General features: G+C 44.4%; 1 protein-coding gene across 1 annotated transcript; it reads left to right on the forward strand.

Annotated features, from left to right (window-relative positions):
• Positions 1 to 20,791: 20,791 nt before the first annotated feature.
• Positions 20,792 to 24,430, forward strand: LOC127315823 (phospholipase A1-Igamma1, chloroplastic). Its single transcript, XM_051346275.2, has 2 exons — positions 20,792 to 22,213; positions 23,923 to 24,430. Exons 1-2 carry the CDS (start codon positions 20,844 to 20,846, stop codon positions 24,191 to 24,193), a joined length of 1,641 nt encoding a protein of 546 aa, XP_051202235.1. The 5' UTR covers positions 20,792 to 20,843; the 3' UTR covers positions 24,194 to 24,430.
• Positions 24,431 to 25,695: the final 1,265 nt, after the last annotated feature.

Genomic DNA, 25,695 nt, shown 5'->3' on the forward strand with positions numbered 1-25,695 from the left:
TTCAACGTGCTTCTTGGCTCCTCCTGGTTCGATAAACCTTGGTTTCTTTCTGAGGGAAAACTTGCTACTGTGCGCATCATACCTTCCTCTTGGGGTTGCCCAACGAACGTGTGAAATACACGCCATCAAGCTAAATTTCTGGCGCCGTTGCCGGGGAGATCAAGACACGCTGCAAGGGGAGTCTCCACTTCTCAATCTCTTTACTTTGTTTTTGTCTTGCTTAGTTTTATTTACTACTTTGTTTGCTGCACTAAATCAAAATACAAAAAAAATTAGTTGCTAGTTTTACTTTACTTGCTATCTTGTTTGCTATATCAAAAACACAAAAAAATTAGTTTACTTGCATTTACTTTATCTAGTTTGTTTTATTTACTGTTGCTAAAATGGCCAACGCTGAAAACACTAAGTTGTGTGACTTCACAACCACAAATAATAATGATTTCTTATGCACACCTATTGCTCCACCTGCTACTACAGCAGAATTCTTTGAAATTAAACCTGCTTTCTTGAATCTTGTTATGCGAGAGCAATTTTCTCGTGTTAGTTACGATGATGCTGCTGCCCATCTTAATAATTTTGTTGAACTATGTGAAATGCAAAAATATAAAGATGTAGATGGTGATATTATTAAATTAAAATTGTTCCCTTTCTCATTAAGAGGAAGAGCTAAAGATTGGTTGCTATCTCTGCCTAAGAATAGTATTGATTCATGGACTAAATGCAAGGATGCTTTTATTGGTAGATATTATCCCCCTGCTAAAATTATATCTTTGAGGAGTAGAATAATGAATTTTAAACAATTAGATACTGAACATGTTTCTCAAGCTTGGGAAAGAATGAAATCTCTGGTTAAAAATTGCCCAACCCATGGACTGACTACTTGGATGATCATCCAAACCTTCTATGCAGGACTAAATTTTTCTTCACGGAATTTATTGGATTCAGCTGCTGGAGGTACCTTTATGTCCATCACTCTTGGTGAAGCAACAAAGCTTCTTGATAATATGATGATCAACTACTCTGAATGGCACACGGAAAGAGCTCCACAAGGTAAGAAGGTAAATTCTGTCGAAGAAACCTCTTCCTTGAGTGATAAGATTGATGCTATTATGTCTATGCTTGTGAATGATAGGACTAATATTGATCCTAATAATGTTCCATTAGCTTCATTGGTTGCACAAGAAGAACATGTTGATGTAAACTTCATTAAAAATAATAATTTCAACAACAATGCTTACCGTAATAATTCTTGTAACAACTATAGGCCATATCCTTATAATAATGGCAACGGCTATGGTAATTCTTATGGGAATTCTTACAACAATAATAGGAGTTCACCCCTGGACTTGAAGCCATGCTTAAAGAATTTATTAGTACACAAACTGCTTTTAACAAATCTGTTGAAGAAAAGCTTGGGAAAATTGATATACTTGCTTCTAAAGTCGATAGTCTTGCTGCTGATGTTGATCTTTTGAAATCAAAAGTTTTGCCTAATGAGAATCATCATAATAAAATTACTACTACAGCAAATGCCATTCAAGTTAGAATTAATGAGAATATAAGATTAATGGCTGAACTGCGTGCTAGGTGGGATAGAGAAGAAAATGAAAAACTAGCTAAAGAAAAGAATATAGCTAAAGTTTGGACTATTACCACCACTAGTAATGCTAATGCTACACATGTTGCTGCACCTCCTACTCATACTAATAAAAGAATTGGTGTTAGCAATGTTTCCACTTCTAATGCAAAGCGCGAAAAAGCGCACTGAAACTGCTAAAGCTGAAACCGCCTGTGATAAAGCTGCTGAAATTTTTTCCAACATTGGGGATGATGATCCCATTGCTTTAGATTATAATGGTTTGAATTTTGATGATTGCCACATCTCTGAAGTTATAAAGTTCTTGCAAAAACTTGCTAAAAGTCCTAATGCTAGTGCTATAAATTTGGCTTTCACGCAACATATTACAAATGCTCTCATAAAAGCTAGAGAAGAGAAACTAGAGCGTGAAGCCTCTATTCCTAAAAAGCTAGAGGATGGTTGGGAGCCCATCATTAAGATGAGGGTTAAAGATTTTGATTGTAATGCTTTATGTGATCTTGGTGCAAGTATTCTCGTTATGCCTAAGAAAATTTATAATATGCTTGACTTGCCACCACCGAAAAATTGTTATTTGGATGTTAATCTTGCTGATCATTCTACAAAGAAACCTTTGGGGAAAGTTGATAATGTTCGCATTACCGTTAACAATAACCTTGTCCCCGTTGATTTTGTTGTCTTGGATATTGAATGCAATGCATCTTGTCCCATTATATTGGGAAGACCTTTTCTTCGAACTGTTGGTGCTATCATTGATATGAAGGAAGGTAATATAAAATATCAATTTCCTCTCAAGAAAGGTATGGAACACTTCCCTAGAAAGAGAATGAAGGTACCTTTTGATTCTATTATGAGAACAAATTATGATGTTGACACTTCGTCTCTTGATAATACTTGATACACACTTTCGCGCCTAGCTGAAAGGCGTTAAAGAAAAGCGCTTATGGGAGACAACCCATGTTTTTACCTACAGTACTTTGTTTTTATTTTGTGTCTTGGAAGTTGTTTACTACTGTAGCAACCTCTCCTTATCTTAGTTTTGTGTTTTGTTGTGCCAAGTTAAGCCGTTGATAGAAAAGTAAGTACTAGATTTGGATTACTGCACAGTTCCAGATTTCTTTGCTGTCACGAATCTGGGTCCACCTCCCTGTAGGTAGCTCAGAAAATTAAGCCAATTTACGTGCATGATCCTCAGATATGTACGCAACTTTCATTCAATTTGAGCATTTTCATTTGAGCAAGTCTGGTGCCATTTTAAAATTCGTCAATACGAACTGTTCTGTTTTGACAGATTCTGCCTTTTATTTCGCATTGCCTCTTTCGCTATGTTGGATGAATTTCTTTGATCCATTAATGTCCAGTAGCATTATGCAATGTCCAGAAGTGTTAAGAATGATTGTGTCACCTCTGAATATGTCAATTTATATTGTGCACTAACCTTCTAATGAGTTGTTTCGAGTTTGGTGTGGAGGAAGTTTTCAAGGATCAAGAGAGGAGTATGATGCAACATGATCAAGGAGAGTGAAAGCTCTAAGCTTGGGGATGCACCCGGTGGTTCACCCCTGCATATATCAAGAAGACTCAAGCGTCTAAGCTTGGGGATGCCCAAGGCATCCCCTTCTTCATCGACAACATTATCAGGTTCCTCCCCTGAAACTATATTTTTATTCCATCACATCTTATGTGCTTTTTCTTGGAGCGTCGGTTTGTTTTTGTTTTTTGTTTTGTTTGAATAAAATGGATCCTAGCATTCACTTTATGGGAGAGAGACACGCTCCGCTGTAGCATATGGACAAGTATGTCCTTGGTTTCTACTCATAGTATTCATGGCGAAGTTTCTCCTTCGTTAAATTGTTATATGGTTGGAATTGGAAAATGATACATGTAGTAATTGCTATAAATGTCTTGGGTAATGTGATACTTGGCAATTGTTGTGCTCATGATTAAGCTCTTGCATCATATGCTTTGCACCCATTAATGAAGAAATACATAGAGCATGCTAAAATTTGGTTTGCATATTTGGTTTCTCTAAGGTCTAGATAATTTCTAGTTTTGAGTTTGAACAACAAGGAAGACGGTGTAGAGTCTTATAATGTTTTCAATATGTCTTTTATGTGAGTTTTGCTGCACCGGTTCATCCTTGTGTTTGTTTCAAATAATCCTTGCTAGCCTAAACCTTGTATCGAGAGGGAATACTTCTCATGCATCCAAAATACTTGAGCCAACCACTATGGCATTTGTGTCCACCATACCTACCTATACTACATGGTATTTTCCGCCATTCCAAAGTAAATTGCTTGAGTGCTACCTTTAAAATTCCATCATTCACCTTTGCAATATATAGCTCATGGGACAAATAGCTTAAAAACTATTGTGGTATTGAATATGTAATTATGCACTTTATCTCTTATTAAGTTGCTTGTTGTGCGATAACCATGTTCACTGGGGACGCCATCAACTTTTCATTGTTGAATTTCATGTGAGTTGCTATGCATGTTCGTCTTGTCTGAAGCAAGAGAGATCTACCACCATATGGTTAAGCATGCATATGTTAGAGAAGAACATCGGGCCGCTAACTAAAGCCATGCTCCATGGTGGAAGTTTCAGTTTTGGACAACAATCCTCAAATCTCAAATGAGAAAATTATTAATTGTTGGTATATGCTTATGCATAAAAGAGGAGTCCATTATCTGTTGTCTATGTTGTCCCGGTATGGATGTCTAAGTTGAAGAATAATCAATAGCGAGAAATCCAATGCGAGCTTTCTCCTTAGACCTTTGTACAGGCGGCATAGAGGTACCCCTTTGTGACACTTGGTAAAAACAATGCATTGTGATGACCCGGTAGTCCAAGCTAATTAGGACAAGGTGCGGGCACTATTAGTACGCTATGCATGAGGCTTGCAACTTATAAGATATAATTTACATGATGCATATGCTTTATTACTACCGTTGACAAAATTGTTTCATGTTTTCAAAATCAAAGCTCTAGCACAAATATAGCAATCGATGCTTTTCCTCTATGGAGGACCATTCTTTTACTTTCAATGTTGAGTCGGTTCAGCTATTTCTCTCCACCTCAAGAAGCAAACACTTGTGTGAACTGTGCATTGATTCCTACATACTTGCTTATTGCACTTATTATATTACTCTATGTTGACAATATCCATGAGATATACATGTTACAAGTTGAAAGCAACCGCTGAAACTTAATCTTCTTTTGTGTTGCTTCAATATCTCTACTTTGAATTATTGCTTTATGAGTTAACTCTTATGCAAGACTTATTGATGCTTGTTTTGAAGTGCTATTCATGAAAAGTCTTTGCTATATGATTCACTTGTTTACTCATGTCATATACATTGTTTCGATCGCTGCATTCACTACATATGCTTTACAAATAGTATGATCAAGATTATGATGGCATGTCACTCCAGAAATTATACGTGTTATCGTTTTACTCGCTTCGGACGAGCGTAACTAAGCTTGGGGATGCTGATACGTCTCCGACGTATCGATAATTTCTTATGTTCCATGCCACATTATTGATGTTATCTACATGTTTTATGCACACTTTATGTCATATTCGTGCATTTTCTCGGAACTAACCTATTAACAAGATACCGAAGTGCCGATTCTTTGTTTCTGCTTTGTTTTTGGTTTCAGAAATCCTAGTAAGGAAATATTCTCGGAATTGGACGAAATCAAAGCCCGGGGGCCTATTTTCTCACGAAGCTTCCAAGTCCGAAGGAGAGACGAAGAGGGGCCACGGAGGGGCCACACCATAGGCGGCGCGGCCCCCTTGGCCACGCCGTCTGTAGTGTGGGGCCCCGTGCCGCCTCTTGACCTGCCCTTCCGCCTATAAAAAGTCTCCGTGACGAAACCCCCGCACCGAGAGCCACGATACGGAAAACCTTCCAGAGACGCCGCCGCCGCCGATCCCATCTCGGGGGATCCAGGAGATCGCCTCCGGCACCCTGCCGGAGAGGGGAATCATCTCCCGGAGGACTCTACGCCGCCATGGTCGCCTCCGGTGTGATGTGTGAGTAGTCTACCCCTGGACTATGGGTCCATAGCAGTAGCTAGATGGTTGTCTTCTCCCCATTGTGCTATCATTGTCGGATCTTGTGAGCTGCCTAACATGATCAAGATCATCTATCTGTAATTCTATATGTTGCGTTTGTTGGGATCCGATGAATAGAGAATACTTGTTATGTTGATTATCAAAGTTATACTTATGTGTTGTTTATGATCTTGCATGCTCTCCGTTACTAGTAGATGCTCTGGCCAAGTAGATGCTTGTAACTCCAAGAGGGAGTACTTATGCTCGATAGTGGGTTCATGCCTGCATTGACACCTGGACAAGTGATGAAAGTTCTAAGGTTGTGTTGTGCTGTTGCCACTAGGGATAAAACATTAGTGCTATGTTCAAGGATGTAGTCACTAGTTACATTACGCACCATACTTAATGCAATTGTCTGTTGTTTGCAACTTAATACTGGAAGGGGTTCGGATGATAACCTGAAGGTGGACTTTTTAGGCATAGATGCAGTTGGATGACGGTCTATGTACTTTGTCGTAATGCCCAATTAAATCTCACTATACTCATCATGATATGTATGTGCATTGTCATGCTCTCTTTATTTGTCAATTGCCCAACTGTAATTTGTTCACCCAACATGCTGTTCGTCTTATGGGAGAGACACCTCTAGTGAACTGTGGACCCCGGTCCAATTCTCTTTACTGAAATACAATCTACTACAATACTTGTTCTACTGTTTTCTGCAAACAATCATCTTCCACACAATACGGTTAACTCTTTGTTACAGCAAGCCGGTGAGATTGACAACCTCACTGTTTCGTTGGGGCAAAGTACTTTGGTTGTGTTGTGCAGGTTCCACGTTGGCGCCGGAATCCCTGGTGTTGCGCCGCACTACATCCCGCCGCCATCAACCTTCAACGTGCTTCTTGGCTCCTCCTGGTTCGATAAACCTTGGTTTCTTTCTGAGGGAAAACTTGCTGCTGTGCGCATCATACCTTCCTCTTGGGGTTGCCCAACGAACGTGTGAAATACACGCCATCACAAACTAAAATAAGATGTGCAATATGTAAATGATAAGACTTCTCATTAATATTCCATAACGATGACTCACACCAAGGGATACATAGACAACCAACTAAGGGAGAGATACTTCCACACTGCAACTCATCTTATATGATAACTTCCCTACTCATGATATGACACTACTTGATAGTAAAAAGTAAAAGATAGTGATGATGTGATACCGCGGCACTCCCCCAAGCTTGGAACAAACCAAGGGGATGCCAATACCGATGATGAATTACTCCTTCGGCGGTGGTGGTGATGAATTCTCATCATCAGACTTTCAAGGAAGAGGCTCTCCATCAACAAATGACATCTTGGTCTCGGGAATCCTGAAACTAGCAGCGTAGCTTATGTGTTTAAACCTGTTTTCATACTCACAGTTCTGATTCTAAACGTCATAGAGTTGTGCTTGGAGTTTGTTGGTGGTGTCGTGAAGCGAGAGGATGTCGTCCCACAACCTTGCAGTCTCCTTCTTGTGTGCATCGATAAGTTCAGACACAATCTTGTGGAAGATGTCCACTTCACGCTCAGCCATCTTCTTGTAGTTGAAGACATCTTGTTCTAGCTTCTCCATCCTGTCTTCCAAGCTTCCTTCTCCTTTAGGACCCTGGACATCTTTGATCTGCAACTCTCCATCAACGAGTAGCAACTCCTTGGGGTGCATCTTCAGCTCATTCATGTACAGGTTGACGACGTCCTCGCAGACGCTGTCCTTCGGAGTTTCCGACGAAGACATGATGGCTCTAGATCCGAAACAGAACCTGGCAGAAAACAGCTCGAAACAAAACACGTCGAGAAAACAATATACGGACCTCCAGGGGTCCGGGGGATTATATAGCAGAAATTTTTACGACATAAGGAAAGTACCAGATCGAACCAGAATCGGAGAGGGGCGACGAGGTGGCTACCTCATAGGGCGGCGCGGCCAGGCTGGGGCCCGTGCCGGCCTATGGGGGCACGCCCTCGTGCGTCTCCTCCACTCCGTTTCGATCTCGTAATTTTTCATATTTTCCAAAAACAGCAAAAACATTGTTCGGAAAGTAAATCGCGAACTTTTTATTACCAGTACTGTTACCTATTCAAAGTCGAGTTCTGGCGGACTGTCAATTTGACCTTTGATGAAAGCCTCCGGTGTTTCCACTCGAATAACATCAACATCTTCATTATAAGAATCACCTGAAATATAATGCTTGAGTCTTTGTCCATTCACCACTTGTGTGGCATCGCCTTGGAGAGAGCTAATTTTAATTGCTCCTGAACGATACACCTCCTCAACGACATATGGTCCTTCCCATTTCGAGAGTAATTTCCCTGCAAAGAATCTGAGACGAGACCGATACAATAGGACTTTATCCCCAATATTAAATTCTCTTTTGATAATTCTTCTATCATGCCATTTCTAAACTTTCTCTTTAAAGAGTTTAGCATTTTCATAAGCTTCACTTCTCCATTCATCTAGAGAACTCAATTGTAGCAATCTCTTCTTACCGGCTAGTTTAGGATCTTTATTTAGTTCTCTTACAGCCCAATAAGCTTTGTGCTCTAGTTCTAAAGGTAAATGACAAGCTTTTCCATAAAACATTTTATAAGGTGACATTCTCATGGGATTTTTATAAGCAGTTCTATAAGCCCATAGTGCTTCCTTCAATTTACTAGCCCAATTCTTTCTAGATTTATTAACAGTCTTTTCCAAGATAGATTTAGTCTCTCTATTTGATAGTTCTACTTGCCCTTTAGTTTGAGGATGATAAGCGGAAGCAATTCTATGATTAATACCATGTTTAGCAAGAGTTTTTCTAAAACCACCATGAATAAAATGAGAACCTCCATCAGTCATAATATATCTAGGAACTCCAAATCTAGGAAAAATAATATCTAAAAGCATTCTTAAAGAGGTCTCACCATCAGCACTTTTTGTGGGTATGGCTTCCACCCATTTAGTAACATAATCAACAGCAACAAGTATATGAGTGTTACCTTCTGAAGAGGGAAAAGGTCCCATGAAGTCAAATCCCCAACAATCAAATGGTTCAATAACAAGAGTATAATTCATAGGCATTTCATTGCGTCTGGAGATATTACCAACCCTTTGACATTCATCGCAAGATAAAATAAACTTCCTTGCATCTTTGAAGAGAGTCGGCCAATAAAAACCTGATTGTAGAACCTTTTGCGCGGTTCTATCTCCGGCGTGATGTCCTCCATAAGCACTACCATGACATTTACTCAATATCTCCTGTTGTTCATACTCGGGAACACATCTTCGCAGAATACCATCCACTCCTTCTTTGTATAAGTGTGGGTCATCCTAGAAATAATGCCTCAAGTCATAAAAGAATTTCCTCCTTTGCTGGGCTGAAAAGGTTGGAGGCAAGTACTTGGAAACAATAAAGTTAGCATAATCAGCATACCAAGGGCTATCTCGCGAGCTCACCTTTATTACAGCCAATTGTTCATTTGGAAAACTATCATTAACAGGAACAGGATCATAAGCAATATTTTCCAATCTAGACAAATTATCAGCAACAGGATTATCAGCACCTTTCCTATCTACAATATGCAAATCAAATTTTGCAACAGAAGCACCCATCTAATAAGCCTTGCCTTAGCATCTTTCTTTTGCATTAGGTATCTAATTGCAGCATGATCAGTATGAATTGTAACTTTTGAATCAACAATATAAGATCTAACTTATCACAAGCAAAGACTACAGCTAACAATTCTTTTTCAGTTGTAGCATAATTTCTTTGAGCAGCATCAAGAGTTTTACTAGCATAATGAATAACATTCAATTTTTTATCTACTCGCTGTCCAAGAACAACGCCTACAGCAAAATCACTAGCATCACACATAATTTCAAAAGGTAAGTTCCAATCAGGAGGTTTAACTATAGGAGCAGTTGTTAAGGCTTTCTTTAGAGTTTCAAAAGCTTCCTTACAATCATCATCAAAAACAAAAGGTACATCTTTTTGAAGAAGATTAGTAAGAGGTTTTGATATCTTGGAGAAATCTTTAATAAACCTCCTATAAAACCCAGCGTGACCAAGAACACTACGAATACCTTTAACATCCCTAGGATAGGGCATCTTTTCAATTGCTTCAACTTTAGCTCTATCAACTTCAATACCTCTCTCGGAAATTTTATGTCCCAATACAATTCCTTCATTAACCATAAAGTGGCATTTCTCCCAATTAAGAACAAGGTTAGTTTCTTCACATCTCTGCAAAACTTTATCAAGGTTCCGCAAGCAATTATCAAAAGAATTCCCATAGACAGAAAAATCATCCATGAATACCTCTACAATATTCTCGCAAAAGCCATGAAAAATAGCAGACATGCATCTTTGAAAAGTAGCAGGGGCATTACATAAACTAAAAGGCATACGTCTATAAGCATAAGTTCCATAGGGTCAAGTGAAAGTGGTTTTCTCTTGATCCTTAGTTTTAACGGCAATTTGTGAAAACCCAGAATAACCATCAAGAAAGCAAAAATGAGTATTTTTAGATAACCTTTCTAACATTTGATCAATAAAAGGCAAAGGGTAATGATCTTTCTTAGTAACCTTATTAACTTTTCGATAATCAATGCACATTCTATACCCTACAACTACTCTTTGAGGTATGAGCTCATCATTATCATTAGGCACAACAGTCATTCTCCTTTCTTAGGAACACAATGCACAGGACTAACCCATCTACTATCAGCAATAGGATATATAATACCAGCTTCAAGAAGTTTTAATACCTCGTTCCTTACCACATCCTTCATCTTAGGAATTAGACGACGTTGATGTTCAACAACAGGTTTTGCATCATCTTCCATATTAATGGCATGTTGGCAAATAGAGGGAGAAATCCCCTTCAAGTCATCAAGAGTATAGCCAATAGCTCCTCGGTGTTTCTTCAGTATTTCCAATAACCTTTCTTCTTCAAACTCTGAAAGCTTAGAACTAATAATAACATGATATATTTTCTTATCATCAATATGAGCATATTTAAGATTACCAGGCAATGGTTTTAAATCAAAGACAGGATCTTCCTTTGGTGGTGGTGTCGTACCCAGATCTTCTACCGGTAAATCATGCTTAAGAATAGGTTGACGAAGGAAAATTTCATCAAGCTCATTTCTTTCTTCCCTAAAAACTTCACTCTCACTATTCTCCAAATGTTGCTGCAAAGGATTATTAGGAGCAAGAGCAATAGATGCACACTGTTCAACTCTAAAATCATTATTAGGCGAATCAGCTTTATAAGGAGTTTTGGCAAATTTAGAGAAATTAAACTCATAAGATTCACCAGCAAATTTAGTCAAAATTTTCTCTTTCTTGCAATCTATAACAGCTCCACAAGTATTTAGAAAAGGTCTACCAAAAATGATAGGACAATATTTACTAGCAGCAGAACCAAGTACCAAAAAGTCAGCAGGATATTTAATCTTACCACATAGAACTTCCACATCTCGAACAATACCAATTGGAGAGATAGTTTCTCTATTAGCCAGCCGAATAACCACATCAATATCTTCAAGTTCACAAGAACCAATTTCGTGCATAATCTCCGTGTAAAGCTCATAAGGAATAGCACTAATACTTGCACCAATATCGCATAAACCATAATAACAATGATCACCAATTCTAACAGATAGCATAGGAACACTAGCTTTCCTAGACTTATTAGGATGTGAAACAATATTAGAAGCATATTCACAGAAAATAATATGACCATCTTCCACATTTTTAGTCACAAGATCTTTAACAATTGCAATAGCAGGTTCAACTTTTATTTGCTCTTCAGGTTCTATAGGTTTCTTTTCACTTTTATGAACCGCACTATTTATAACAGAGTACTCCTTCATTTTAGCAGGGAAAGGAGTTTTTTCAATATAAGCTTCAGGAATAACATGATCAACAGTTTCAACTACAACGCATTTATTTATAGATGAATCAATTTTATCTTTATACGGTTCATGATACTTATCAAAATTCTTCTTAGGCAATTCATAATGAGAGGCAAAAGTTTTATAAAGATTTGCAGCAACTTGAGAATCAAGACCATAAGTAGCACTCATATTACGGAATTTATCAGTATCCATAAAAGCTTCAATGCATTTATAATCATAATTTATACCTGATTCTCTATCCTTGTCGTTCTCCCATCCTTCAGTATTCTTCTGGATCCGATTAAGAAGGTCCCTTTTAAACTCTTGTTTGTTGCGTGTAAATGATCCAGAACAAGAAGTATCCAGCAAGGTCTTGTCTTGAAAATAATGTCTTGCATAGAAATTATCAATAATAATATTACCATGGAGCTCGTGAATGGGGCATTTGAGCATTAAAGACTTCAATATCCCCCACGCTTGGGCAATACTCTCTCCATCATGAGGCCAAAAATTATATATGCGGTTCCGGTCCTTGTGAATTTCACTTGGAGGATAGAACTTAGAATAAAATCGGGGCACAATATCGTTCCATTCAAGAGAATCCCCATTATCCAGTAACTAGCAAAAGTACCCGTGCGTTGCACCGGGTAATAAATTGTTAAATTGTTATCATTGCAGCATAATGACATGCAAAGAATAAAATAATAGTAAAAATTATGTGTAGTTGTACCTCCTCAACACTGCACATAGGATATCAACGCCGGATGAACGCAGGCAGTACGCATCTCCCATCCACATCTTCGTGACCTTGTCGATCCGACGCGCGCTGAATGTTGATCCCATCACGCTGGCACCGCTCGACAAGTTTGGTTGCAGCGAGGGAGGTGTCGTGTGAGATGCTCGGCCTTAGGATGTCCCTGAGCTTGGAAGTCGTGGGGAGACAACACCGCTCACAAAAAAATGATGGCTGACGGCTAGATGAGGATGATCAGGTCGGTGCTCCTGTGGAGACGCGACATCCTATGCATCCTTGTTTGGATCCAATCGCTCCTCGTCCTAGTCTTCAACATTGGAGTCACAACATTTTTTTTTTGCTAGCCATGGCAAGCCGCGCGGCGGCAAAGCAAACCGATCGAGGGTTAGTGGAGTTTTTCTATTGGCGAGGCATATAAGTATTTGAGCGCACGCTTGGCTAGGTTCGAGCCGATCTCTGTTTTGTGAACAAGCTCATATTGGATTCGAGGCTTTCGAGATGGACTATTGTGACGCCTAGCATGTACACAAACTCGACGGAAACTCACGGAAGAAGAGAGAAATGTTCTGACATTCTCTTTCCTGACCAGTACTACCCGCCTCGTTTCCCACCAACAAGGGTTTGATGGTCCGCCCTCCCCCAAATCCTGCATGGTGTCGCCTTCCACGTGCTTCCTCCATTGAGCGGGCGCATGTCGGATTTTCGGTGGAAACCAAAGATAATTTCCAACAAAAATTTTGTCTATTGAAATTTTCGATGAACCACCCTCCCCTCCCACGTGCTTCCTCCATCGTGCGGATGCCTGTCACATTTTTCAGTGAAAATTGAAGATAATTTCCAACAAAAATTATATTTATTGATTTTTTAAAATAAAATACGTCATCCACAATGAGGAAGATCAAATATGTGCATGTATTTTGGCTGCTGACGTATGCAGGGTTTCCATCTATTCTGGTTGGACTAAGCGTAGGCAGTTGGATGGCATCTTAGCTCTCGTGCTCCCTCGACCGTCGGCACCAATTTCCTCCACCAACATCAGAGATTCCAGTTCCTTCATCCTCCTCTGAATTTCTATCATGCGCCGCCAGCACGTACACTCATAAACACAAAGGCTAGTGCGTGCTCTCTACCAACACCGATTGATGGATCATCTGTTTCATTCGCTAATTGGACAGTGTCAGGAAGATGAAACCGGGGCGCAGGTTTCTTGATCATCGAGAGATTGATTTATATGCGGTTCCGGTCCTTGTGAATTTCACTTGGAGGATAGAACTTAGAATAAAATCGGGGCACAATATCATTCCATTCAAGAGAATCCCCATTATCCAGTAATTTATACCAATGCGCCGCTTTACCAGACAACGATATAGAGAATAATTTCTTCCTCACTTCATCCATAGCAATACCTGCACACTTGAATAAACTGCATAATTCATGTAAGAACAGTAAATGATCTCCAGGATGGACAGTTCCATCCCCTGTATAGCTGTTATCCACAACACGTTCAATAATTTTCATAGGTATTTTGTATGGTATTTCTTCCTCACCTGGCGCCTCATCCACTACCTTTGCAGTAGTAGTAGATTTTCCAAATAAAAATTCAAGAGAAGATCACTCCATAATGAATTATGGCAGCAGGCAGAAATAAAATCAGCACAAACAGTAAAAGTTTCCCTTACCAATTCCACTTACCAATAGCGCTTCACTCCCCGGCAACGACGCCAGAAAATAGTCTTGATGACCCACAAGTATAGGGGGTGTATCGTAGTATTTTCGATAAGTAAGAATGTCAATCCCAACGAGGAGCAGAAGGTGTTGACAAGCAGTTTCGATGAAGGATTCACTGTAAATGCTCACAGACAAGTATTCAGGGGGTTTTGATGGAGCAGTTGAACAAAGTACGAGTAAGTAAAGTGCGAGAGTAACAATTGCAGCGAGTGGCCCAATCCTTTTTAGCACAAAGGACAAGCCGGTTTGTTTACTTATAATGACCAAATGTTCTTGAGGACACACGGGATTTTAGTCTAGTGCTTTCGCTACATATGGCTAATTAATCTTCATTGTTTTGATAAGTGTTGTGTGGGTGAACCTATGCTAATGCACCGCCCTTCCTAGGACTAATACATACTTATGATTATACCCCTTGCAAGCATCCGCAACTACAAGAAAGTAATTAAGATAAATCTAACCACAGCCTTAAACTCTGAGATCCTGCTATCCCTCCTGCATCGATATACCAACGGGGGTTTAGGTTTCTGTCACTCCGGCAACCCCGCAATTAGCAAACGAGTACAAGATGTATTCCCATAGGCCCATAAAGGTGAAGTATCATGTAGTCGACATTCACATGACACCACTAGAAGAATAACACCACAACTTAAATATCATAACATTGAATATTACTCAACCATACTTCACTACTAACATTTAGACTTCACCCATGTCCTCAAGAACTAAACGAACTACTCACGAGACATCATATGGAACATGATCAGAGGTGATATGATGATGAATAACAATCTGAACATAAACCTTGGTTCAATGGTTTCACTCAATAGCATCAATAACAAGTAGAAATCAATATCGGGAGAGTTTCCCCTATCAAACAATCAAGATCCAACCCAAATTGTTACAGCGGTGACGAGGTGCAGCGGTGGAGACGGCAGTGATGATGATGGAGATGATGACGATGGTGATGGAGATGATGTCCAGCTCGATGACGGTGACGATGGCGTCGATTTCCCCCTCCGGGAGGGAATTTCCCCGGCGGATCTCAGCCTGCCGGAGAGCTCTTTTCTCTCGGGTGTTCTCCGCCCCGCAGAGGCGGCTCTGACTCTTTGCGACTGTCCCCCTGAAGCTTAGGTTTTCGGGACGAAGAAATACGCAAAGGAGAGGAGGCCAGAGGGGGCTGTGGGCCCCCTCCTCACAAGGCGGCGCGGCCAGGCCTTGGCCCGCGCCGGCCTGTGAGGTGGGCCCATGGCGGCCTGATGTCTACGGGTGCTTCTATTCTTGTAGACAGTGTTGGGCCTCCAAGAGCAGAGGTTTGTAGAACAGCAGCAAGTTTTCCCTTAAGTGGATCATCCAAGGTTTATCGAACTCAGGGAGGAAGAGGTCAAAGATATCCCTCTCAAGCAACCCTGCGATCACAAAGCAAGAAGTCTCTTGTGTCCCCAACACACCAAATACACTTGTCAGATGTATAGGTGCACTAGTTCGGCGAAGAGATAGTGAAATACAGGTGGTATGAATGAATATGAGTGGTAATAGCAATCTGAATAAAATATGGTAGCGAGTAAACATGCAACAAAACAGTAAACAAACAGAGATTCGATGCTTGGAAGCAAGGCCTAGGGATCCTGCTTTCACTAGTGTACACTCTCAACAATGATCACATAATAGAACCACTCTACACTCTGTTGTTGGATGATGAACACCACTAATTGTGTAGGATTACACGAACCCTCAATGCCGGAGTTAACAAGCTCCACAATATTCGATATTCATGTTTAAATAACCTTAGAGTGCATGATAGATCATTGCAATTACACCAAGTACTAACATAGCATGCACACTGTCACCATCACACTATGAAGGAGGCATAGATCACATCAATACTATCATAGCAATAATTAACTTCATAATCTACAAGAGATTACAATCATAACCTACGCCAAGTACTACACGATGCACACACTGTCACCATTACACCGTGGAGGAGGAATAGACTACTTTAATAACATCACTAGAGTAGCACATAGATGATATTCAACTAGATCACAAAGAGAGAGAGATGAACCACATAGATACAGCGGAGCCCTCAGCCCCGGGGGTGAATTACTCCCTCCTCATCATGGAGACAGCGATAGCGGTGAAGATGGCGGTGGAGACGGCGGTGGAGATGACTCCGGGGGCAATTCCCCGTCCCGGCGGCGTGCCGGAACAGAGACTCATGTTCCCCAGATCTTGGCTTCGCGATGGCGGCGGCTCTGGAAGGTTTCTCGTACCGTGGCTTTTCCGTCTCGAAGATTTAGGTCAGGGACCTTTATATAGGCGAAGAGGCGGAGTCGGAAGGTCGACGAGGCGACGACACAATAGGGGGGCGCGGCCCACCCCCTGGCTGCACCAGCCTATCATCTGGGGCCCACAGGGCTCTCCTCTGGTGGCTCTCGGGTGTTCTGGAAGCTTCGTGGGATTTTAAGATCTTGGGCGTTGATTTCATCCAATTCCGAGAATATTTCCTTACTAGGATTTCTGAAACCAAAAACAGCAGAAAACATGAACTGGCACTTCGGCATCTCGTCAATAGGTTAGTTCCGGAAAACGCATCAAAACGATATAAAGTGTGAACAAAACATGTAGGTAATGTCATAAAACAAGCATGTAACATAAGAAATGATAGATACGTTGGAGACGTATCACGGCCCTCCTTGGCTCCTCCTTCTGGCTCCCTTTGTCTTCTGGAAAAAATAGGATTTTTCATATAAATTCCGTCAATTGTTGATCTTCCGAAATATTGCATTCTGACGGCGCTTTTTCCAGCAGAATCCTGACTCCGGTGCGCGATCCTCCAATAATCATGAAACATGCAAAATAGATGAAATAACATAAGTATCATCTCCAAATATGAAATATATCAATGAATAACAGCAAATTATGATATAAAATAGTGATGCAAATTGGACGTATCAACCATCGTCATCCGAGTCCGATGCATATCATCGGGAATAAGGGATGGAGTGGTCCATATTCTCTTGCGTCAAATATGTGTCCAAATCACCAACATTGTTGTCATTGATCTCGAAATCATTCTCACTGTGCTCATACTCATCATACTCTTTCTCCAACGGTTCATCTTGGGTCATGGGAGGTTTGGTGACAAGGATCATGGGTGGTGGACTCCTAGCATCAATCGGGGAGACGCGCCGGTTAAAGGTCAAGAGGCCGACTAAGGTCAAGCTGTAAATTAGCATCGACCATCTTGGTCGCAAACGACTCTAGAGGATATTTGAAGCGGGTTGACCTCCGTGCTTCTCTCATGGTACAATCCTCTTCCTGCTGAGCCCCCTTTCTCCTCGGTAACTAATAGAATAGTACTACTAACTAATACTACTAACTAATACTAATATATAGATAATCAAAATTGAAAAGAACTGTCTTTTCTCAGATACTTTCCCGTTCTATTGCTACCGCGGGTCTTATGCAATCGATCGGATCATATAGATATCCCTTCAACACAACATAGGTCATCGAAAAGATCTCGGACGACTCACCAAAGCACGAAAGCCAGTTAGAAAATGGATTCCTATTTGAAGAGAGCCTAACCGCATGGATAAGCTCACATTAACCCGTCAATTTTGGATCCAATTCGGGATTTTTCTTGGGAAGTGTCGGGAAGAAATTGGAATGGAATAATATAGATTCATACAGAGGAAAAGGTTCTCTATTGATGGTCCGGTTCGTTCGTCCTATTCTGATATTCAGGACCAAGAGGTACTGGATTCTCTTTCGGATAGGCCCTGAAAGGAGAAGAAAGGCTGAAATGCCAACGGACCTCTGTCTATTCTCTAATTCACCCGATCCGATAGTACCCGTTTTTGGAACGTCCAGTGCCAAAGTCACTGAATGGGTAAGTCACCAATCCAATCCCTTTGACAAATCGGGTGTCATATTAGATATCATATTCTATATATATATAGAAATATCATAGAATAGAGATATAGAATTTTTGGTCGGGAAATTAGAATGAATCATTGAGTGAAAAAGGAGCAAAGAATGGCAAAAGACGCTCTGCATATTCATGCATTTATGCTCGTAGCCTATATCTGCATCCATTCCATAGTGGTTTTTCATTTGTGGGTAGAAAGAGCCACATACCCTACCATATGATATTACTTACACTAAAAATACTAGACAATCTTATTTTTCTGCACATAAAGAAATAAAGAAGCCATTGCAATTGCCGGAAATACTAAGCCTACTAAAGGCACGAAAATAGAAGGTAAGTTTAAATCCGTCATAGAATAGGTGTCTCAATTCAAATTGACTATTTCTATCTATTCAAAAAATGTCATGTGATTCAGCCACCATCTCCTTGTGAACAATCCAACGTTGCTCGGAGTTGATACGCATTGTCTTGCAATGGATGTGCATTCCAAACCCCACATTATGTCTTCCCTCTAGCTCAACAACATCACTTGGCTCATTCCAATTCAAGTCAATCCTCACTTGTGCTAAAACCTAGGTATAGTTAGGGCTACGGTCAAACACCAAGTCAAGCCCATTTGGGTCCGGCTCTATGTTTCCTTTCAAAAAAAGCATCCTTGTCCACATAATGAACATGAACAATTCTTTCCATCCCTACCATAATTTCAACAACACATAGATAGATGTGTTCAATAATTAACCATGGTGAGACACAACAAATCAAGCCATACAATCAAACCCTAACACTTTTTCTAGTCCAACAAACCCTAACATTTCAAAAAACTAGGGTTGGGAAATCAAGCTAGGGTTTCGCATCTAGATCTAACCAAATCCATGAAAATCTTGGATGAAAAGAAGGGGATCGAAGAAGATTACTTAAGAGACGGGTTAGGAACGCAATCCACTGACAGATCTGCTGAATCTAAAGGGATTTGAGGGAGATTTGGGTGGGGGAGAAAGGTGGGGCGCCTGGTCAGGAAAAGAAGAAGGAACATAAAAAAATAAGGCTGGGTCGGGCTGATGTGTGGCGCTTGAGGGAGCGACGCCACACGCACTGCCACGTCGGCCACGCCCGCCATGCAGGCCATGATGTGTGGCGCGACTCGCCACGCAAAAGGTTAATCGAGCGAAATTGTTTCACCGGGAGGATATTCTGTGCAATAGTTTCGCCAAACAGTTATGGGTGTGCCTATGTCTCAGTTGACTGAGATTTTCTTAAGTCTCAGTCAACTCAGAAAAGTGCAACTACAGTTTAAAGAAAAGTGCAACTCGGTTCAGTTGCACATTTCTATTAAAAAAGTGCAATTACAGAAAAGTGCAACTCAAGGCATATTTTTGTAAGTGACTTGGATTTAAGAAAATCTCATTTTCCTCGAAATAGGCTTTCGCCCCGCTATATTAATATAGCACACCATCGATACAACATAGGATCCATTGCTGGGGCAAACAGCACAAAGCAAGCCCAAAAGAAAACACAAAAGAAAGAAGAGAGAAACTAATGCCGAAAAGGTCGGATCAACGAAAATGGAGATGCCTCGCAACCGCTGCGCCCGCCGGACAATGCCCACGACGCTCCTAGCACTCTGAAGTTCCGCGTACCAAGCAACACCTTCAAGAAGGGGTGCGACGACGACGTCACTGCTGCCCGGAGTAGTCCTAGGGTTTCCCCCGGTACGCGCAAGGACAAGGAAACAGGGCTTCACCCAACGCCCTTCAAGAAGGAAGAGTGGCGCCCGCGGGCGTCACCGCGTCGGTGCCGGCAATGCCGACAGGGATTTCTCCCGACCCTCGCAACCTCGCCTTGGACACTCCATCGTACTCCACCACACTCGCCACCCACCACCATGCGCCACCACGGCCTTGCAAGCACCACCGCCGTCTCACCGTGACCAACGAAGCGGGGTCATCACGAACAGGATGAGCCAACCGGGAGCGAGAGGCAGCACGTCAGCAGCCACGCCGGAGGAACCACCTCCACCGCCACCTGCGGACACCGACCGGACGCGGCGACTGGAACACACCAGGCCCACCTGGCCCGGCCGAGCCCGAACGGGCTCGTGAAGTCCTATCTATGCGCTGCAGTGTACGCGCCGCCGACATCGCCGCGCCGAGCTCCGGCCTTCCCTCCGTCCGCCTAGAGGAGCACCACGGGGCAGGGAGCCAACCCGCCCGGACCCAGATGGGGCCCGAAGGGCCCAGATCTGGGCCAGGCAGGTGGAGCCCCGAGCCACCGCGCCGTCCCGAGGCCAAAGAGCCTCGCCACCACGTCGTCGTCACCCGCCGCCGCGCCGCCAAGGAGGAAACGCTGCCGCCGGAACCGCTCCGACCAGGGAGCACCGCCACCAGACGAGGAGACCCCGCGTCTCCCCTTCTTAGGCGCGGGGAAGAGCAGCTCCGCCGCCGCCGGCACCGCATGGGGCTTTGCCCGGCTGCCCGCGCCGACGGCGGCGGGCCGAGGCCGAGGAGAGAGGGCGAGGGGGCGCTAGGTGCTGGCGCCCTCTGCCGCCGCGGGAGCGGCAGCAAGGGCCGGGGGAGAGGAGGGGGTGGGGGTCGGGGGCGGAGGCGAGGAAGGCCTGGCGGCGGCGGCGGCGGCGCGACGGGGCGGAACCCTATTCCAAGAAAATCTCATTTAACTGGGACATAGCAAAACCGAAGAGTTATTTTGTCAAAATCGTCGTATGTGTTCACGCAGGTGTCAGAGTTGGTGGGTCCATCCGGCTCCTCCGAGGGCCCGAGGGCATAAAGGCGTTCTGCGCCTCTCCCTCTCCGCGTGTCTATTCCCGACGACTAAACGATCGACTTTCCAATGGCGCGAGTCTCCTGCCGCGACGTCTCCCCGCAGCTCTCCTCTCTCCCCCACCGCGGCACCGCCGCCAACACCAGCCACGCAAAAATCTCCTTCCGACGAGCTCAATCCCTGTGCCGGCCACTTGCCACTATCAAAAGATCACAGCTCCCTTCCGCGGCCACGAGAGACGACGCGGCGGTCGCGTCCCTCGTGGGCCAGCTCGAGCCCAACGTCGACCAAGATGAGGAAGAGGAGGACCTGTACCTACCCGACGACGCACCATCGCTCCATCGCCGCGGAGCGCGGAGGCACGATGACGAGCTTGCCTCGCGGTGGCGCGAGATCCACGGCTGCGACGACTGGGCGGGGCTCCTGGACCCGATGGACCCGCTCCTCCGGTCGGAGCTGATCCGGTACGGCGAGCTGGCGCAGGCCTGCTACGACGCGTTCGACTACGACCTGTCCTCCCGGTACTGCGGCAGCTGCAAGTACCCTCGCCGCGCCTTCTTCGACCGGCTGGGCATGCCGGAGGCCGCGCGCGGCTACGCCGTGACCCGGTACCTGTACGCGACGTCCAACTTCCGGTTCCCGAGCTTCTCCTTCTCCGACAAGCGGTCCCGCGCGGACGCCAAGGTGTGGAGCCAGCGCGCGACCTGGATCGGGTACGTGGCGGTGTCGACCGACGAGGAGTCGGCGCGGCTGGGGCGGCGCGACGTGGTCATCGCGTGGCGCGGCACCATCACGCGGCTGGAGTGGGTGTCGGACCTGATGGATTTCCTCCGGCCGGTGGCCGACGAGGGCATCCCGTGCCCGGACCGCGAGGTGAAGGTGGAGTCCGGGTTCGTGGACCTGTACACGGACAAGGACCCCTCCTGCCGCTTCTGCAAGTACTCGGCCCGCGAGCAGGTGCTCCTGGAGGTGCGCAAGCTCGTCGGCCACTACACCGCGCTGGGCGAGGAGGTGAGCGTCTCCGTCACCGGCCACAGCCTCGGCAGCTCCCTCGCCGTGCTCAGCGCGTACGACATCGCGGAGTCCGGCGCCAACCTGGTCTCCGGCGACGGCAGGAGGGCGGCGGTGTGCGTGTACTCGTTCTCGGGCCCGAGGGTGGGGAACGGGCGGTTCCGGGAGCGGTTCGAGGGGGAGCTCGGGGTGAAGGCGCTGCGGGTGGTGAACGTGCACGACAACGTGCCGCGGATGCCGGGGCTGTTCCTGAACGAGGGCGTGCCGGAGATGGTCCGGCGGGTGGCGGAGGGGCTGCGGATGCCGTGGTGCTACAGCCACGTCGGCGTGGAGCTCGCCCTCGACCACAAGCGCTCGCCGTTCCTCAAGGACACGCTCGACCCCGGCTGCTCCCACAACCTGGAGGCGCACCTGCATCTGCTCGACGGGTACGTTTTTTTTTTTTGCACGTCGGCATCCACCGATCGACAACTTCGATATTTTCTCCCGAATAATGATCTCGTCGTCACATCGGTACCAACCAACGGTGACGTGGCTCCAGTAGCCAAGTGCTTAGTAGAAACTTAAAATTGACGCTATTGCTCTCACGACATACGTACGTAGGGTTGAAAATAACGTACGTAATCTTGAGCTAAACAACCACGAGTGATTACAAAGTGAAAGTAGCGTACGTGGACACTGGGCTGGTAGTGGTAGGGTTATCTGTCTACACTACATGTGGATCTAATGAAGGCGCGCAGTCGGATCATATAATTGGCGCATGACCGGATTTCGATGGGTCAAATTAAGAGGCGTAGATAATTTACATGCCTGCATTGGGCATGTGCACATTTTTTTAATCGTCTGGACGATCACGTTCAGATCGGGACAGACGTGTGCTACGATATTATTCCAGCAATATCTACGTGGGACAGATGAGGATCACCCATGCCCAGCCGTACATGCATGGGCTAATGATACCATCTTGATTAGTTGGCTCATCGATCTCAACCGATCGATCGAGAAGCCAACGACATGTTTGACTCTCAACGTACGGTAGTTTGATTAACATGTGCCAACGATCTAGTACCTAATACCGACTAGTTGTGTCATACTCCCTCCGCTCTTCGAAATAAGTTTCACAGCTTTATCTAGGTACGAATCTACAATATGTATTTACGTGTAGACACATCCATATTTAAGCAAAGTTTTACCACTTGTTTCAAAACGGAGGTAACTGCATAGAGATGCATGTAAATTTAAATACTCCAAATCTGTAACGCTTTTCCCGCACAGGAAGTACGTACGTCCAAACTAATCACGTGCTGCACAACTGATTATACTACCAGGATAAGACAAAATCTATGCACATTTTTTTAATAACAAGGGGTGCCAGGAGTGTAAAACGTAGTAGTATGATAGTTTATAGTGGAGTTTGTCATTGCGACTTTGTTTGAAAGCAAAATATGCGACTTGAGTTCATGAGTTGTGCACCAGGTCTGTTGAAATACTCATCTGTCGTCGACTGCCATGAGCCTCGATCGGGGATGTTTAATAAAGAGCTTTGAGCTCAGTCATTCCGTCAAGTACGTACTACGTATTCTGACGCGACGACCTGCACAACTTCTTAACCCAAGCCAACGTATCATCGGCCTGGCCTCGTCAAGACAGCCAGGCCAAAGGTGTCCCAAGCAGACCTAGACCAATCCAATTAAGAATTTTATTAGCATGTCTGAACGGACCTAACCCTAGCGCTAGCTAGCTCAGACTCCAACCAACTGCTACATACAAACATACTATCTCAACCTATGATGCAGTCCCCGTCAAAAAATAAAAAACATACTGTACGATGCAGTCTGAGTAATGTCAGACCACCATTTTATTATTGCGTTTTAATCGATCCACGTAAACCTCTAAATGAAAGTTGGCGAAAGTATGGTGTAAATCTTAAAGAAGAAAATCGATGCCACAAACATGAACAGATCTCCTCTGCACGGGATAAAATCATTTAACCGAAGTAACATCGTAATATGAACGATACGGTGCCGTCGTTTACAGGGAACCCTTCATATATACCCACGGCTTCGTTGTTAATTTGGATAATCATCATCCTTAACTCATCTGATTCAATTAGTGAATAATCTGAATTTTTCTGCAGGTACCATGGTAGCGGGGAGCGGTTTGTGCTAGCGAGTGGGCGCGACCCGGCGCTGGTGAACAAGGCATCTGACTTCCTCAAGGACCACCACTGCGTGCCGCCCTTTTGGCGCCAGGACGAGAACAAGGGCATGGTCCGCGCCCCTGATGGCCGTTGGATCCAACCTGACCGCCGAGGCCATCTGGACGACGACCACCACCACGATGGACACGGTGGGAACGACGATGACAAGCAGCGCAAACACCATGGTCACTTCCGCCTCTTCGGTTAGACATAGAGACTATTAATGTGCGCAAAGGGGAATGAGCACCTGTAATGTCGAATGAGCTCGTTGTGGTTTACACCGTCCGTACGTCCCAATGACGTTGTGCGCCAAGGGGTTGTCTGTTTTCTCGAGTGTGGTGTGGAGTGTTGAAGGTGCTCACGTGCATCGATGCCAACATGCCTGTACACAGAAATGGGGTGGAAGAAAAAGTTCATATATATCTTTGGAGTTTTTGTCGTAAAACGAGTTGCATGCATTGCTTACCTCCCCCATCTTCGTCAGCGAGGGTGCTGGTCCCCTCTCCCTCCATTTGCCGCTCCAGCCACAGAAGGGACATGGGGCTCATTTCTCCTTTCTGGCTTAGTAGTTAGGGTTAGGGTTAATATGTCATGGTACTTCGTTGGTTGGTGGGAGCGGCAAATTAAGTGGGCATACCTTATCGGGTACCCATTATTACAATACCCAGTACGGTCCAAATCGAGGCCCACAAGGCCCAAGAAGAATTGACAGTTATTAAAGGAACCAAATCCCAGGAACCTGGCCTGCGGAAAAGGGACATGCCCCAATCAAGGAATCTTATAGACTTTTTTCTCCTCTGTAACCGGCCTAAATGATGCACCTAAGTCCTAGCCTCCTTTATGAAGAGCTACGAGGGGCCACCAGGGAGGACGATCTCTAGGAAATCTGAAACCCTAGCAACACACCGCAAAGCGGTCTACATCGCTATAGCCATCAACGCACCCCCGCAAACTCTCTATCAATAAAGAATAGACAAGTAACGTTGTTTGTACGCCGACGAAACCACCAACACTGTTCTCTTCCTTAAAACCTAGGGATTTCTATTTTCGTGCCCCTGGTTCGTTAGTTGTACTCAGTTTTCCCCAGCCTCTTAACTTTTCCTCGGTTTTCCCCTCCCTCTAGTTTGAAACCCCTCGCAGAGGCTCGGACGGGAGGGTTGCCGTCTGTTCAGAGGCCTTCCGTTACCGGTGACGGCTAGGGAGCCGCGGTGGTTTTGACTTGACCGTTGCTTTCGAAATGTGTTGACTATTGACTGGAAGAGCTGACCCAAAGCTTTCCCCTCCGCCCGAGACTGGAGGAGCTCACACACCGTCCCTCCGCCGCCACGCCATCCTGCCCACCTACCTTATGGCGTCGTCCGCCGCCGAGCCGGCCCCGCCCCCACCACCACCCCCGGGCTCCGCCTCCACCAGATCTGGATCTACCCCTGTCCTCATTGTAATTCCGTCTGGTGTGCCGACTATTGCCGCCAGCCGTGGAGAAGATTGGGAATCGGAGGGATCTAACGCATGGATTCCATCTGGGTAAGCATCATCTGCCTATGTGAATTAACAGTAGGCAGTTTTTGAGCGCCAATCGTTGTTGCTCAACTAACTGTGTTGCTTTTCGAATAGGATGGATCCAGCGCTGGCTTTTCGGCTGGTGGTTAGGCTGGATTCTAGCATTACGCGTGATTCTGAACGCTGTAAGACTGGGTTTTACTTCCCTGC

The sequence above is a fragment of the Lolium perenne genome, chromosome 1 (assembly GCF_019359855.2).
Source record: "Lolium perenne isolate Kyuss_39 chromosome 1, Kyuss_2.0, whole genome shotgun sequence".
NCBI lineage: Eukaryota > Viridiplantae > Streptophyta > Magnoliopsida > Poales > Poaceae > Lolium > Lolium perenne.

Coding starts and splice junctions, on each gene's coding strand:
- LOC127315823 (XM_051346275.2), top strand. CDS start 20,844: ATGGCGCGAGTCTCCTGCCGCGACGTCTCCCCGCAGCTCTCCTCTCTC. Junction 22,214..23,922: donor CACCTGCATCTGCTCGACGG/GTACGTTTTTTT, acceptor ATTTTTCTGCAG/GTACCATGGTAGCGGGGAGC.